Source organism: Triticum aestivum, chromosome 3B (genome assembly GCF_018294505.1).
Source record: "Triticum aestivum cultivar Chinese Spring chromosome 3B, IWGSC CS RefSeq v2.1, whole genome shotgun sequence".
Taxonomy (NCBI): domain Eukaryota; kingdom Viridiplantae; phylum Streptophyta; class Magnoliopsida; order Poales; family Poaceae; genus Triticum; species Triticum aestivum.
In genome coordinates this window covers 141213393-141228252 of record NC_057801.1, presented here as the reverse complement: position 1 = coordinate 141228252, position 14860 = coordinate 141213393, and the positions used below count along the sequence as shown (strand labels likewise).

Below are 14860 nucleotides of genomic sequence, written 5' to 3'. Positions count from 1 at the left end.
GCATGGATCTCTCTGTAGCATCATGTTTACATGGCATCAAAATAACAGCAGAACAGGGACTAAAATCAGCAACATCACGAAGCCTAGTTTACATGCTTGTGCTAGTCATCACATTGATCACAAAAATACATGGTAAGCACCTCTGTAAAGAAGACATGGTATAGTTCAAAACACATGTAGACATCAACCTCATAGGATGCATACATCAATCATGGCAAAAATGACAAAAGAGCTAGTTCTGTTAACAGACAATAGAAAACATCATGAAGCACTCTTGCAACGATGATTCAGGCATCAAGATGAGCTCAAATGAACATGATGCAATGGAATGAAATGAAGTACTCATTGAGACGAACAATTCGACATATTACACGCACGAAATGGAGCTATGGATGCATAGATATGATGTGATGAACATGTCATGATAATGTCAAAATATTCCGGGGACTTAGTCAATTTTTGGAAAAAAAACCACGGGCGCAGGATAATTATACGACGCATAGGCGAGGCTTAGGGGCTGCTCACCACTGGGCTCGGCCCATGCGGAGGGGAAGCAGGCCGAGGAGGATGCGGGCTGGGCCGACGCTGCTGGACTGGGCCGGGGCCCACGTGGACGCGGAGCGGGCGGCCGGGGCGTCGAGCTCCTGCTCGAAGTGGCCGACGCAAGGGAGGTGGCGGCGCTGCACCGGCGAGGCGGGACGGCGCTCTGGTGAGCGGGGCAGGACCGGAGGGCCGGGAACGGGACGAGGGACCCCGGATCCGGCGGATCCCGGGCGGATCCGGCTGGAAGAGGCCGGCGGCGAGGTCCTGCGGGCGGCACGACGACAAAGCAAGACGGCGGCGGCGGCTGACCTTCAAGGCAGCGACGGTGCCCTACGAGGGAGAGAGGGAAGGTGAGAGGATGAGGAGGAAGGAGGACGGGAAGGAGAGGGGCGGCGGGACGGCGCTGGCCTGCTGGCTCCGGCGGGGCTGCCGGGGTCGCCGGCGGGAGGCGCGAGGCGGCGGTCTCGATCCAGCTCGGGATCGAGCGGGCGAGCTCGGGGACGAGCCGCGGGCTGCGGCGGCGGGATCCGGGCCTAGCGGGCCGCAGATGGGCCGCGGCGGGCCCGTGCGGTGGGAGGCACGGTTGGAGCGACGGGAAGCCATGTGGCGGCCTGCGGTAGGCCGATCCGGCGGCTGGGTGGCGACGCAGCCACTGGGACGCTGCCAAGTGGCGCGGGTGAGGTGGTCAGGCGCGGAATTGGAGAGGGAGGCGGCTAGAGGCGCGGATTCCGAGGGGGGAAGGAAGGAGAAGTCCAAAAATGGCAGGGGGAAGCGTCTATAAATAGATAGGAGCTAGGGTAGGGTTTGGGGCGTTCTCGGAGCCTCCGATCGTGATCCGACGGATCTGATCGCGAGGGGGGGGGGGTTAGGCAGGCTTAGGTGGGCTGTGAAGAGAGTGCTCGGGCTGAGGGGAGAGAAGAGAAGTGCAGCCCGGGAAGGGTTTTCGAAGACCGAAAACATCCGACGAAGGTACCGGCAACGGTACCGCTATGTTTAACGGTTGAGCAGTCAAACGAACTCCGAATGCGACAAAATTTGGCAGGCGGCCCGTCTACACTATAATAAGACCGCACGCCAACTTACATCCCATTCCGAGAACATTTTTATGCCACTTATAAAATAATAGTTCGGAGGTGTCGCGGGCGCGTGCGAGTGTGTCTGGCTTAGAACGGACAACGGAGAGAACCGGGAGGACCCGAACGGATGCAAGTTTTGAAAAACATGCAGATGAAATGTAGATGAAGACATGGCAAAATGCAACACGCAATCAAATGACATGGCAACTACGGCGAATAACTGGCAGACACCTGGCGCATCGAACTCGGGGCGTTACATCGCCGGACACCACTAGCCACCCCCGCTACCGAGATCCACCCCCTATTTCAACCTAGCTCGCGTCGCATCCCCGTCGCCGCCCGCAACAGCTGTCGCCCCGCCGTCGCCCAAGTCCAGTCGCCTGCGTCGTCGGGTCCATTGCACCCCTATCTATCGATCATGGCGCCAAGTTGCTTGATTTAGCATCCGCTCTGGTGGGATCATGTGTCGCTGGGCTTCGCTACGTCGAGGATGTCGGCGCCAACCTCGCCCCTACCGTGAGCGCCACTACGTACTGTGGCGTTCGACATCGACAGTCGCGCCACTACACCGCCGATATCACCTGTGAGGGTGAACAGAAGTGGCTTGGCACTTTTGAGACCCCCGAACTTGCCCACCGCGTGCGTGTGACATGGAGGTACGGCCGGAGCCGGGCCGAGCGCAACTTCCCAGAGATAGGGTCGACCGAGAAGACGCAATTCCTTACCCTTGCTATATGGATTATGTTCCTGTGAGGAGGAGAAGGTATACCGCCGGGCCGTGGCGAGCACCAATGCGCCGAGTAGAGGGGTGCGTTGTACATGACGAAGTTCGCGAGGCCAATATGAACATCGTGCCGACTGAGCTTAAATTCTTTGCCAAGAGGGACAATGAGTGCAGGAAGAAGGATGATGAGGAGATGGATCACAAATTTGTCGTTGAGGTCGATGAGATGTTCGGCGAGCTCAAGAGGGAGGGCATCTACGAGGAGAGAAGGAGGATGTGAAGTCGTCTACTGACAATGACCAGGCCCCTCCGGCGAACCATCAAGGGCGATCAACCTCGACGACAACAACGAGTTTGACGAGTACTGTAGGCGTCATGTCATGTGATGATCTACCGTAGTGCTAGTATAGTGTACTATTGTAGAATTATATTGTTTGAAATGTTTAATGTTCAACTAGAGTACAAAAAATTGAAATGTGCAATGAATCATGTTCAAGTGATCGTTTTTAGGGCACCAGTTTTACATTGTAAGCAAAAGCAACCACATCCTTAAAAATCTTCTCCCCTACATCCTATAATTTTTTTTTGACAATCAATTTTTTCATTATCTGTTTGAGATGCTCTTACTAATATGCCAAGTCGAAGAAAAAATAGAGTATTGTTTCTTTATGTCGTTGGATTGTAGAATCAGAATTGTATAGGCCCACAACGCAGAGTCGGTTTAACTTAACCCCTACTGCTTCTTCTTAAGTTCCCCTCTTCCAAACCAATTTTCGTGTCTAATCTCGTCGCCTCGCCGTCTCCCACGCCCCCAAAACCCTAGACGCAACCCGGCTCCGCCGTCGCCCGCCGCGGCCCGCGGCCATGGATCTCCTCCGCGCGAACCTCCACAAGGTCCGCATCCCGGAGCCCACCAACCGCATCCACAAGGACGAGTGCTGCGTCTCCTTCGACACCCCGGTAAGCCACCCGCCCCCTCCCTCCCTCCCTCTCCACGCCTCTCCTCGATTGCGGCTGCTAGGGTCTGACGCTAATTGTCTATCTCCGTGTCCGTGTGCGTCGCAGAGGTCGGAGGGCGGGCTGTACGTGGACATGAACTCGTTCCTGGGGTTCGGGAGGGAGCACGTGGCATGGAACTTCGAGAAGTCGGAGAACCCCGTGTACCTCCACATCGTGCAGCGCCGGAAGCCGGAGCCAGACGAGGCGGATCGCCCGCTCAAGAAGCCAACCCTGCTTGCCATTGGTATGCCAGACTCGCCGCTAATCGAATCGTGTTTGTATCGTCTATTGCTTCTATCCTTTCATGGCAGGTGGTCTATGTGAATGCCTTGCTTTGATTGACAATGCCATTACCTCTGTTAGTAATGATGACAGGCAACAAAAAAACACATTATATCTGGATTCACATCAGCGTGTTATTCTGGAGCAGGTTCTGACATATAGAATAGTAATGTGTGCAAAGTACACACGATGTGATGTGTTTTGTTGCAGCTTATGATTACAAGTGCTCTATTGTGGTTGTGCTAGCATTGGCTTGTTTTACTTGATTAAGAGCTCCTGTGATGCGAATTTTGGATCTGCAAGGCGTCTCTGCTCAGTTTAGTGTAACGAAGCTTATGTTCCGGCATTGTTTTTGTTTTTCTCAACTCTGCCTTGCAGCACTTTTGTGTTATTCGATAGATTTTTTGGGTGATATTATGTGGAATGGCGATGATGACATAAACAGAAATTTATTTTAGATTGTAATAATGTAAAGTGTCTCTGTTGGTTGATTGTTAGTTTTGCGACAGTCTGTGTGCGTGTGCCAGTTTTGTGATGAGACTTGTCTATATGAATCTTCAGAATAAAGCTGATAAGAATTACATTATTGGAGTCTCCTGTTCCAAAGTTATGATCAGTTTTAGTTTTTGTCATTTCAAGCAATTACCATCTTCACTAATGCTTTTTTGCCTTCCTGATTGATAGGCGTGGAGGGAGGTTTTAGTGAGCAAGAACCTGAATACGACGTGACTTATGAAATCGTTATTTTGCCTGAATTTGTATCTCTCCCATTTCCATCAGTTGACTTGCCAGAGAAGGTATTTTTTTGGTTGAGTGTATAAGATTAAGTTGTTATGTGCATATTTATTAGTTTAGTTCTTCACTTTTCAACAAATCTGCAGGTTAGGCTTGCAGTTGATAAAGTTATACTTGCGGAGAGTGCTGATAGAAAGCAACAACTGGCTTCTTGGGTGGCCGACAAGAAGATAATAAGTGCACATGCTATGGATCTGCAACAACTAGACAATGGTGTTATTGTGCCTCCTTCTGGATGGAAGTGTAGCAAGTGTGACAAAACTGAGAATCTCTGGTTAAATTTAACTGATGGTATGATCCTCTGTGGGAGGAGTCTTTGGGATGGAAGTGGTGGGAATAATCATGCTGTTGAACACTACCAGCAGACCAAATATCCTTTAGCGGTGAAGCTTGGAACAATTACTGCTGATTTGGAAGGAGCAGGTAATGTTACACTTGAACTTTTGCATATTTGAACTTGCTCACTTTTATTATTTACTACACTATATACCTCATCTTCCGGTGACAATACATTGTCATCGTGTCAAACGTGCAATCATGAGTTTTGATCTATAAGTCAGTCATATGAAAATTATACAATCAGGTGGGTTCGGCATAAATGTGCTTTTGGAATGACTGTTATAACCTTTAGAAATTTTGTTTGAGAAATATGCTGGTCAAAGTTGCATTTGCAGGCATATAGAGTTGAAATGAAAAAGAACTGGAATGAATATTTTCAACTGGTAGCAAAGATGCATCGTTTTAGTTAGTGTCCAATAGTTTCTGATTATTCTTTTAAACCTTTCAGGTGTATTCTTTAGATACAGGGTTCATATACATACCACATAGTCTGTTATCTTTGTTTAGTAATATATAGGTTTACTTGTAATTTCTTGCCTCTAGAAAGGTATTGCCTACCCCCCCCCCCCCCCCCCCCTAAGTATACTTGGGAGTTTTATTGATGCAACCTTTTCCTTAAGATAGAATGGGCAGCAGAGATTGCTTTTGCTAGTAACTCTGTATCAAAGTACCTATTCATACCTGTTTCTTTGTGACAGTTCAGACGTTTACTCATACCCGGAAGATGATAGCGTTGAAGATCCAATATTAGCTCAGCACTTGTCGCATTTTGGTATTGATTTTTCTTCACTCCAAAAGGTGAGTTGCCATCTTTTTGTAATGGCGCCTATCTGGGACAATTTAGCTCTACATATTTTGGATTTTTACTCTTCTATAGGATGCTTCAAATCATATTGATCTGTTCACCGCAAACATACTATGTGACCCTTGATTGTAGATCTACAGAATTGTTATTTTCAGTCGAATGATTTTCTTTTCGGCTTCAGTCAGTTTTTTGACTCTCTTTTTCTCCTCTTTCTGTGCATGTTACTTTCCAGTTTTTTATTTATTTTTGTATTTTGGTTACTGAACTTTCTAGTATTGTGGTTTTCGTACGTAATTCCTTGTTTATTAATTTTGGGTAATAGATTTTGGCGTGGATGGTGTTCTTTTTACTGTAGTTGAATTCTGGTTTTATTTTATTTCTCTCATTTCCCCCTTTTTTCTTTTATGTTGTCCTTTGTTGCTAGTTCCATCAAGTGCATATTTAGATGTTCGTAGTTTTAACAGTCCGGCAGCAACGGAGTTACAGTATATAACATGTAATTTTGGTGTTCAGAGTGTTAAGTTATATAAAAATATGACAAATATAAATTTTATATAAAGTCACTTGTCCTCTGAATAGTTTCTGGTGAAAGGTGATAATCACGTAGACTGGCTTTCCATTGTGTTTTTGGTGCAGATTCTTTATCTGGAACAAGTAACAACCCATGACACTTGTTTTATAAGCTCTGGAACATGTAAATTGTAGTAAGCAAGGCTGTTTTGAGGTTCTGAAATCATGTAAAATGGGTTTTAATTGATAATCCCATGAGGTGTTGTTTGTATGGTGCAAAAATTTGATTTATATTGAATTGAAAATCAGTCAATTTGATAGTGCCATATGTCATTATTTGTATGGTGCAAAATTTTGATTGATATCGAATTTGAAATCAGTCAGCTGTTAATAGATAGTCCCTAGATTTATTGTACTAAAAATGTCAAGTGTCAATCCAGATTAGATTTATATATTAAACATTTAGGGAATTATATCAAAGAGCATTGTGGGATAGATCCTATAACAAAATGTTAGGATATTGCCTGGTATGATTTTTAACTACGATAGTTCCAAGTTGCTCTAAGAATTATTGTAATTGGCCAAGCAAGTGTTCAGTATCTATGATAATTTTACAAACAAAAACTTGGTACAACTGATGGTCAATCGATGTATATAATTTATTTATTTCCCTTCCTTTATGTGTGGTCCCATTTTCTTTGTGTGCAGACTGAGATGACTACTGCTGAAAGAGAACTTGACCACAACACGAATTTTGATTGGAATAGAATACAAGAAAGTGGCAAAGATGCCGAACCTTTATATGGGCCGGGCTATACTGGCCTTGTAAACCTTGGGAATAGGTATCACGGTTTGACTCTATGCAATCATTTTTCTTTTCTTATATAACTTGCCTATAGTAATACATATCTTTTCTCCGTTTGCAGTTGCTACATGGCTTCAGTAATGCAAGTTATGTTTTCAACCCATCCCTTTATATCACGGTTGGTTCTACTTCTACTTCTTGATATTGTTGCACTCCCACTCTCTTCACCTCAAGTAGCATCTGCTCTTCCATTTATTCATTTATTAATTGTTTCAGGTACTTTGAGAAGCAGAGCTTGAAAGCTGCGTTCGCAATTTCTCAAGCTGATCCAACGTTGGACTTAAACATGCAAATGTAAGTTTTCACGGATGACCTATGTGTATGGTTGTTGAATGTGCCACTATTTTTTTGTAATTGTTTTCACAGCTTGGTTATCATTTAATGCTAAATGCAATCTTAACTATAAAGGCTGTTTGACCATAGTATTCTTCTGTTGAAAACATCATATTCCTACAGTTATATTGCTGCCATCATACATAATTACTCATAGATTTGGTTCTGGTTAGCCATTTTTCTTGTTCTTCTACTGATACTTGTTAGCCACTTGACAACCCTTCATGGTCACCTGAGTAGGGTGTTAGTTAAGGAGTCGATACAAACTAGTGTCAGTTGATAGCAATATTCAATCAATCATGCATCATGCTGTAGAAACAGAACTGTATACTCATAAGAATTTTTTATGTCTAACTTAGAAGGGTAAGCGATTTATGTTGTTGTGCAAGAATCAATAAATATTCATGTCCTTGTACTCTTTACTCTCTTTTTTAGGACAAAGTTGGCACATGGTATGCTTTCTGGTAAATATTCTGCACCCAGTCAGGAGGTAATATTTTGTTATATGTTGATCTTTTATTGTTTATGGCTGCCCATTACAGTTTGTGTTCACGTGGGTTGTGTGCTGATGATCCAGTCTTGAGTAGAATAGCTTTTGTGCGATGCATTGGTGGTGCTCTCTTTGATTTCTCATGTAGGTCTTTGTGTGAGTGGTGATTTTATTTGAGCTGATAGAGTGATAGGCAAACCATATTGACATGTTGAATTAGTTAGTCTAGATAAAATACCTGGAATTGCATGTTAATTAACATCCGCCAACTGTGCTACTCCAAGCTTCTTGATGAGCACATCACCAACGGTAATTTCATGCTTTCTGGCTTGAATACTCAAGGGTAATTTTCTGTGAGAATAGTGTTGCATAGTAATGGTCACGAGTTATCTTTGTTCCATATTGGATTTGGTGGAGCAAGTGCATCTGAGGGACAAATATCCTGTTGTCCTATCTTCTGCAAATATACGATTGCAGGTTTATGTTTTTTTTTGTAATTCCAAATATTTTATTCTCCACTGTAGTGAAACTGTGTACTCTACTATTTTTGTACTCTTTAAGCAATACAAAGTGTTGGGAGTACCCAACTACCCAGTACTGATCGTACTTTTGTGTTATTCACATGATCTGGCTTGCTGATCTGTACTGTGTTATAATCAGCAACTCTGGTTGTGATTAGCTGTACTAAACTGTTGTGGTTATGTTAGTGCCAGAGCTCTACAAATACCATGAACTTCTGTGTTGACACAACTAGTGCTCCATGGTCAATTTACAGGGACAGGAAGGAATACGTCCCCGTATGTTTAAGTCAGTTATTGCAGCAAGTCATCCTGAATTTTCCAGTATGAGGCAGCAGGTACCTTTATTCCTATTGACCAAACATACCTTCCTCCTTTTGTTTGACTTAATTTATTGGTTTTATGGTGAAGTAAAGTATCCGTACACTTTCAGTCTTATTTCTTTTGTGATTTTTCTTCTTTTCCTTTTTTGTTTTTTCTTGTAATTATGCATAATATGCCACCACGTAGCCGAGTCATTCAAACTCGGCTTGAATCGTTAAGCTCGTTATAAACGTGAATGACAAAATATACGTATTGTTTATGCAATTAATTTACAAAAATATATTTGTAGAAACATACTTTTCTTCAGAAATCACAACAATCAACAATTTACACTGAAGGAACACTTGGTGCATTCCATGAATGACAACAATCAACAACAATATTGGTACTTATCTCATGTCCCTTCTGATTATCGAGCTTAATGAGCTAGGCTTGTTAAACTCGTTCTGTTAATGAGCTCAAATTAAAACTTGACTCGTTAGTCACCAAGTTTGAGTCGAGTCGAGCTGAGTCACGAGCTACTCGTTTAGGTTGCGAGTTTTGAGTTTAATTTCCAGCCCTAGTTGAGGGTAACCTAGACTGCCAAGAGCTGAGGCCTAGAGAAAATGACCCCCCCCCCCCCCCCTCTTTTTATGTTGCAGCCGGGTTGCTACTTATCTGGATTCTGTTTTAAAGTTAACCGAACCATAGTTTTGAGTATAACAAGGTTCTTAACTTCCATTATATTATTTACTTTCAGGATGCCCTTGACTTCTTCCTTCATCTTGTTGACAAAGTTGATCAGGCAAACCCTGGAAGCCATGAGTTAAATCCTTTTACGGGCTTCAAGTTTATCATTGAGGAGCGGGTTCAGTGCCCCTCTGGGAAAGTTTCTTACAATAAACGTTGTGACAACTTTCTTTCTTTGAGCATACCATTGCATGAAGCGACTAACAAAGGTGTGGCTTTAGAAAGTTCTTTTGTTCTTGTGTAGCATACCATTGCATGAATATACTAACCTTCATTTGTGGGGGCGTGCAGAGCAGCTAGAAGTGTTCCATGAGAAGAAAGCCGCAATGGACTTGGATGGAAAAGAAGTGTAAGTTACTCACATTTCGTGCGGTCCCAATTGCATAGTAAGTATGTCTTATTCTTGTGCATCACTTTTTTTCCATCATTCCATGGCAGGTCTAATGAGGAAATTGTGAGACCAAGAGTCCCACTGGAGGCATGCTTAGCAAGTTTTTCAGGCGGAGAGGAAGTGCCTGATTTTTACAGCACTGCATTAAATTCAAAAACAACAGCAATTAAGTATGTACATCCTGAAATCTATTTTCTGTAATTGCTTACAAAATGTTATCAAAGTTCTCATGCGTGCACTGCAGCACTTAATTCTGTTGGTGTTTTTTCTTATCCCATTGTCCATGTTCGCACGGCTAATATATTTTAGTGATATTTTGATGGAAAATGCCAGTTTTTTATGGAACTGTAGCACAACAAGATTGAAAATGTGGAATAGATGCTTTCTTCTTTTTGGCCTATCAACCATTGATCATATTATCAGATCTTAATAAAAGCTAATATGTTTGCATTGAAGTTCATCAATAACTAGTTCTAGAATTAACATCAAATGTAGCCTAGTTGTAATTCGTCTTAAATCCAGTGTATGAGAAGTGTAATGCTCAGGTAAACACTTAACACTAAGGCTCAATTTGCAGTTGTGAAACTGTGCTTATTTATCTGTTTTAGAACATTTGCCACAAAAGCATGCAAAAGCGGATCAAACAAACACTAACATAGGAAAAAGCTGCTCGGGGCAAATGTGATTATAATTGCCATAATCCACCATATTGCCAGACACAGCCGATTAGGTTGAATTTGCGGTACTTGTTATACTCTTAATTGGAGAATTTGTCATTAATCATGACAGTTTGCATGTTTAATTATATAATTATTTGATATTTCCGTCGGAGTGATGTTTCAGAACTGGGATATTGCTTTTTGTCAAATTATTTTTCATTCATCATGATTACTTGTAATAACAAATGTACATTTCATTGAAGGACTGCTGGCTTTAAAACTTTTCCTGATTACCTGGTGCTTCAGATGCGTAAGTTTGTAATGGAAGCAGGATGGGTGCCAAAGAAACTTGGTAATATTCCCTACTCTTATCAAATTTTGAATTGGTAGGAGTTATGTGTTAATTGATTTAAGTTCTCAATGGCTTGTGCCTGAAATTTAGGAATAAGTGCTAGTTTGGGGGTGCTTGTATCTGTTATCTGCACAACTTTTTAATTTGGTTTAGATGATTTTATGAGTCATATTTGGATGTGTTGAGCCTTGACATTTTATTTCCCTCTCAGATGTTTATATTGATGTGCCGGATATAATCGATATCTCGCACATGCGCAGCAATGGTGTACAGCCTGGCGAAGAGCTACTGCCAGAAGGAGGTTTGTTTGTCCGCTGTTCGTTTTTCCCCCCTTCTGAACGTTCTTTATTACCCCCTTTGATGACTTGCAATACCATCTTTCAGCTTCTTGTGGTAACAAAGCTGAACCTGCTCGTCCTGTTGCCAATGAGGATATTGTATCCCAGCTTGCAAACATGGGGTTCAATTACTTTGCCTGTCAGAGAGCTGCTATTAACACATCAAATGCAGGACTTGAGGAGGCAATGAATTGGCTCCTCTCACACATGGAGGATCCAGGTTGGCATGCAGATGCAAAGGGTTACATTGTTGAATGCTTATTCATTATGAAATGATTTATACACAAGTTCTAGCTGTGGTAGTTGAAACTATTGTCTGCTTGTGCAGATATTAATGAGCCGATATCTCAAGATGCAATGCCTGCAGAAGACACTATTGATGAAGCAAGTGTTCAAACTCTTGTTTCCTTCGGCTTTCCAGAAGATGTTTCCCGAATGGCAGTGAAAGCTTCCGTAAGAATCTTTTTTATTATTACTTCCTTTGAATGGACGATCATGTTTTTTTAATTATCATTTGTACGAAAAGAGTACACAGCAATGTTGGGCTTCTGTTGGAAAGTTGGCGCCTGCCTATTTTCTGTTCCTCTCTACTGTTGCCAATTAACCTGACCATGTCTTCTGATACTCTTGCTGTGTTATATATTAGGGTGGAAATATTGAGAGAGCCACGGAGTGGGTTCTCACCCATCCTGAAGCATCTAGCTCTGTTTCTGCTGATTCTTCAGCAAGCAATGTAAAAGATGATGAGTCGCACATACCAGATGGAAGTGGCAGTAAGTTTCTCAAACGCTCGTGCCTGCCTTTATTTTGAGCCATGATCGGATGCAATTGATTAAAAGTACTGGGTTACACCCTAATGTCATTGCTGCAAGTAAATAACTATTGTTTCCCTGTGTGTCCACCGCTCCTCCCCTTCTGTGGCAAATTACTTTTGTGCAATAGTTTTGAGTTGGGTAGTTTTTCCCTTCCATCGAAGAAATATGCCTGTTTGTGGTGTTTGGAATCTTTAGATGTGCTAATTTTGCAAGAGCTGTTGTTCGTCGGTGTTTTATACTTGTCCAATGAAGTTTCAGTCTGTACACGCTAAGGCATATTATGTTATCTATTTGTCACAACCTAAGGCAGATGTAAAATTCAAACCAGATAATCTGCCAAAAAAATCACGTTATCAAGTTCATGGTGGCACAGTATTAAAATCTTAGAACTCAGCGACTTTCATCTCCCAAACTGGCTTGTCTTTAATCATAAGTTTTGTGAAAACATTGGCTTTAATATTTTTTATAATTTAGTCAAGCCCGTTACGGCTAAAGCTCAAGTACATGTATATATTTATGCTTTTTCTAGGATATAAGCTGATTGCATTTGTGAGCCATATGGGAACCTCTACCCACTGTGGGCACTACGTCGCCCATATCCTCAAAGATGGGAGGTGGACAATCTTCAACGACAACAAGGTTGCTGCATCTGTCGACCTGCCCAAGGACATGGGATACCTCTATTTCTTTCAGAGGATTAGCAGTTAAAGCAGACATCACAAGCAAAAGAAGATGAATTCATAGTTCATGCCCACATATCATCCAGGAGCATGGTGGACGGTCGAAGGACTAGTGCAAAATCGACTTGAAGCGACTATCTCGCCACATCCTCTGATGCTGGTTTTAGGCTGATCACGTGGGGTACTGCTTTGTTGGTTCAGACATTATGCATTTGCAACTTCAGTTACATTTATGCTTAGTACCCTGTGACTGTTCATGCAATGGAATGAGCGAATGGTTATGTTTGGAGTCGTACAATCTGTCAGCGTTCCGCTTGGTGTCTTTAGTTGGAACTTTTCTCGAGCATTGCTGTTTGCTTCTCTCGTGGTATCCATTTTCTAGCACAGGCAGGAGCGTTGCCACAAACTCAAAAGCAAGCCAATTAAGGTGATTTGATCAATCGTACTAAAACTGGGTTGATAGTAATCGCATGCAAATTATAGTTGTGGCAAGCATACCACAGGTGCGGTGGATTGATAGAAATCGATTATGATTGTGTATGTTGCATATGTAGTTAAATAGTCAATGCTCGCTATCAAGCATCCATCTAAAAGGTACTACCTCCGTTCCTATACATAACCAATGGGCTCTCTTATAATTAAAAAACAAAGGGTGTATAAAATAGAGCAATGTCTCGATAGTAGTATTTGGAGGTCCGAATGACCTAGTTGTTCTTAAATCTAGGGTGGAGGCGCGACGACATGCTGCGCTAGTCGGAACCCGTGTGTGTTCCTTTGTTGGTTGTATTTACATTTGCATGAGGAAAAAGGTGGTGCCTTTTAAAGGGAGCTAGTGGAGTGATACTTTTTGTTTATTTAATAGATTCATGTAGGTCGGTGTTTTTGCAAGGTACATACTGTTGGGAAACGTAGCAAAAATTCAAAATTTTCTACGCATCATCAAGATCAATCTATGGAGTAATCTAGCAACGAGGGGAAGGAGAGTGCATCTACATACCTTTGTAGATCGCTAAGCGGAAGCGTTCAACTGAACGGGGTTGGAGGAGTCATACTCGTCGTGATCCAAATCACCGGAGATCCTGGTGCCGAACGGACGACACCTCTGCGTTCAACACACGTGCAACCCGGTGACGTCTCTCACGCCTTGATCCAACAAGGAGAGAGGGAGAGGTGGGGAAGACTCCGTCCAGCAGCAACACGACGGCGTGGTGGTGGTGGAGGAGCGTGGCACTCCAGCAGCGCTTCGCCAAGCACCGCAAGAGACGAGGAGGGAGAGAGGTAGGGCTGCGCCAGGGAGAGGTGGAAACTCTTGTGTTTGCAGCCCCAAAGACCTCAACTATATATAGGGGAGAGGGAGGGGGCTGCGCCCCGTCTAGGGTTCCCACCCCAAGGGGTGCGGCAGCCCCAAAACCCATCTAGGGTGGCGGCCAAGGGGGGGGGAGAGGGGGAAACTTGCCCCCCAAGTAAGGTGGAGGCGCCCCCAAACCCTAGGCGCCTTGGGCCCTGGTGGGGGGGGGGTGCACCAGCCCACCTGGGGCTGGTCCCCTCCCACACTTGGCCCATGCAGCCCTCTGGGGCCGGTGACCCCACCTGGTGGACCCCCGGGACCCTCCCGGTGGTCCCGGTATGTTACCGATAGCACCCGAAACTTTTCCGGTGACCAAAACAGGACTTTCCATATATAAACCTTTACCTCTGGACCATTCCGGAACTCCTCGTGACGTCCGGGATCTCATCCGGGACTCCAAACAACATTCGGTAACCACGTACATCTATTCCCTATAACCCTAGCGTCATCGAACCTTAAGTGTGTAGACCCTACGGGTTCGGGAACCATGCAGACATGACCGAGACATTCTCCAGTCAATAACCAACAGCGGGATCTGGATACCCATGTTGGCTCCCACATGTTCCACGATGATCTCATCGGATGAACCACGATGTCAAGGACTCAATCAATCCCGTATACAATTCCCTTTGTCTAGCGGTATAGTACTTGCCCGAGATTCGATCGTCGGTATGCCGATACCTTGTTCAATCTCGTTACCGACAAGTCTCTTTACTCGTTCCGTAACACATCATCCCGTGATCAACCCCTTGGTCACATTGTGCATATTATGATGATGTCCTACCGAGTGGGCCCAGAGATACCTCTCCGTCACACGGAGTGACAAATCCCAGTCCCGATTCGTGCCAACCCAACAGACACTTTCGAAGATACCCGTAGTGCACCTTTATAGCCACCCAGTTACGTTGTGATGTTTGGTACACCCAAATCATTCCTATGGTATCC

General features: G+C 43.9%; 1 protein-coding gene across 1 annotated transcript; it reads left to right on the top strand.

Moving 5' to 3' along the window:
- The first annotated feature begins 3063 nt into the window (after positions 1–3063).
- Positions 3064–12865, top strand: LOC123069036 (ubiquitin carboxyl-terminal hydrolase 14). Its single transcript, XM_044491770.1, has 19 exons — positions 3064–3303; positions 3409–3586; positions 4309–4421; positions 4506–4842; positions 5462–5556; positions 6782–6915; positions 7000–7056; positions 7155–7232; positions 7707–7761; positions 8537–8617; positions 9343–9541; positions 9624–9681; positions 9771–9893; positions 10646–10734; positions 10946–11035; positions 11119–11292; positions 11401–11525; positions 11719–11845; positions 12417–12865. The coding sequence occupies exons 1-19, from the start codon at positions 3208–3210 to the stop codon at positions 12593–12595; spliced, it is 2388 nt and encodes a 795-aa protein (XP_044347705.1). The 5' UTR covers positions 3064–3207; the 3' UTR covers positions 12596–12865.
- The last annotated feature ends 1995 nt before the right edge of the window (positions 12866–14860 follow it).

Coding starts and splice junctions, on each gene's coding strand:
- LOC123069036 (XM_044491770.1), top strand. CDS start 3,208: ATGGATCTCCTCCGCGCGAACCTCCACAAGGTCCGCATCCCGGAGCCC. Junction 6,916..6,999: donor CTTGTAAACCTTGGGAATAG/GTATCACGGTTT, acceptor CTCCGTTTGCAG/TTGCTACATGGCTTCAGTAA. Junction 9,894..10,645: donor TCAAAAACAACAGCAATTAA/GTATGTACATCC, acceptor ATTTCATTGAAG/GACTGCTGGCTTTAAAACTT.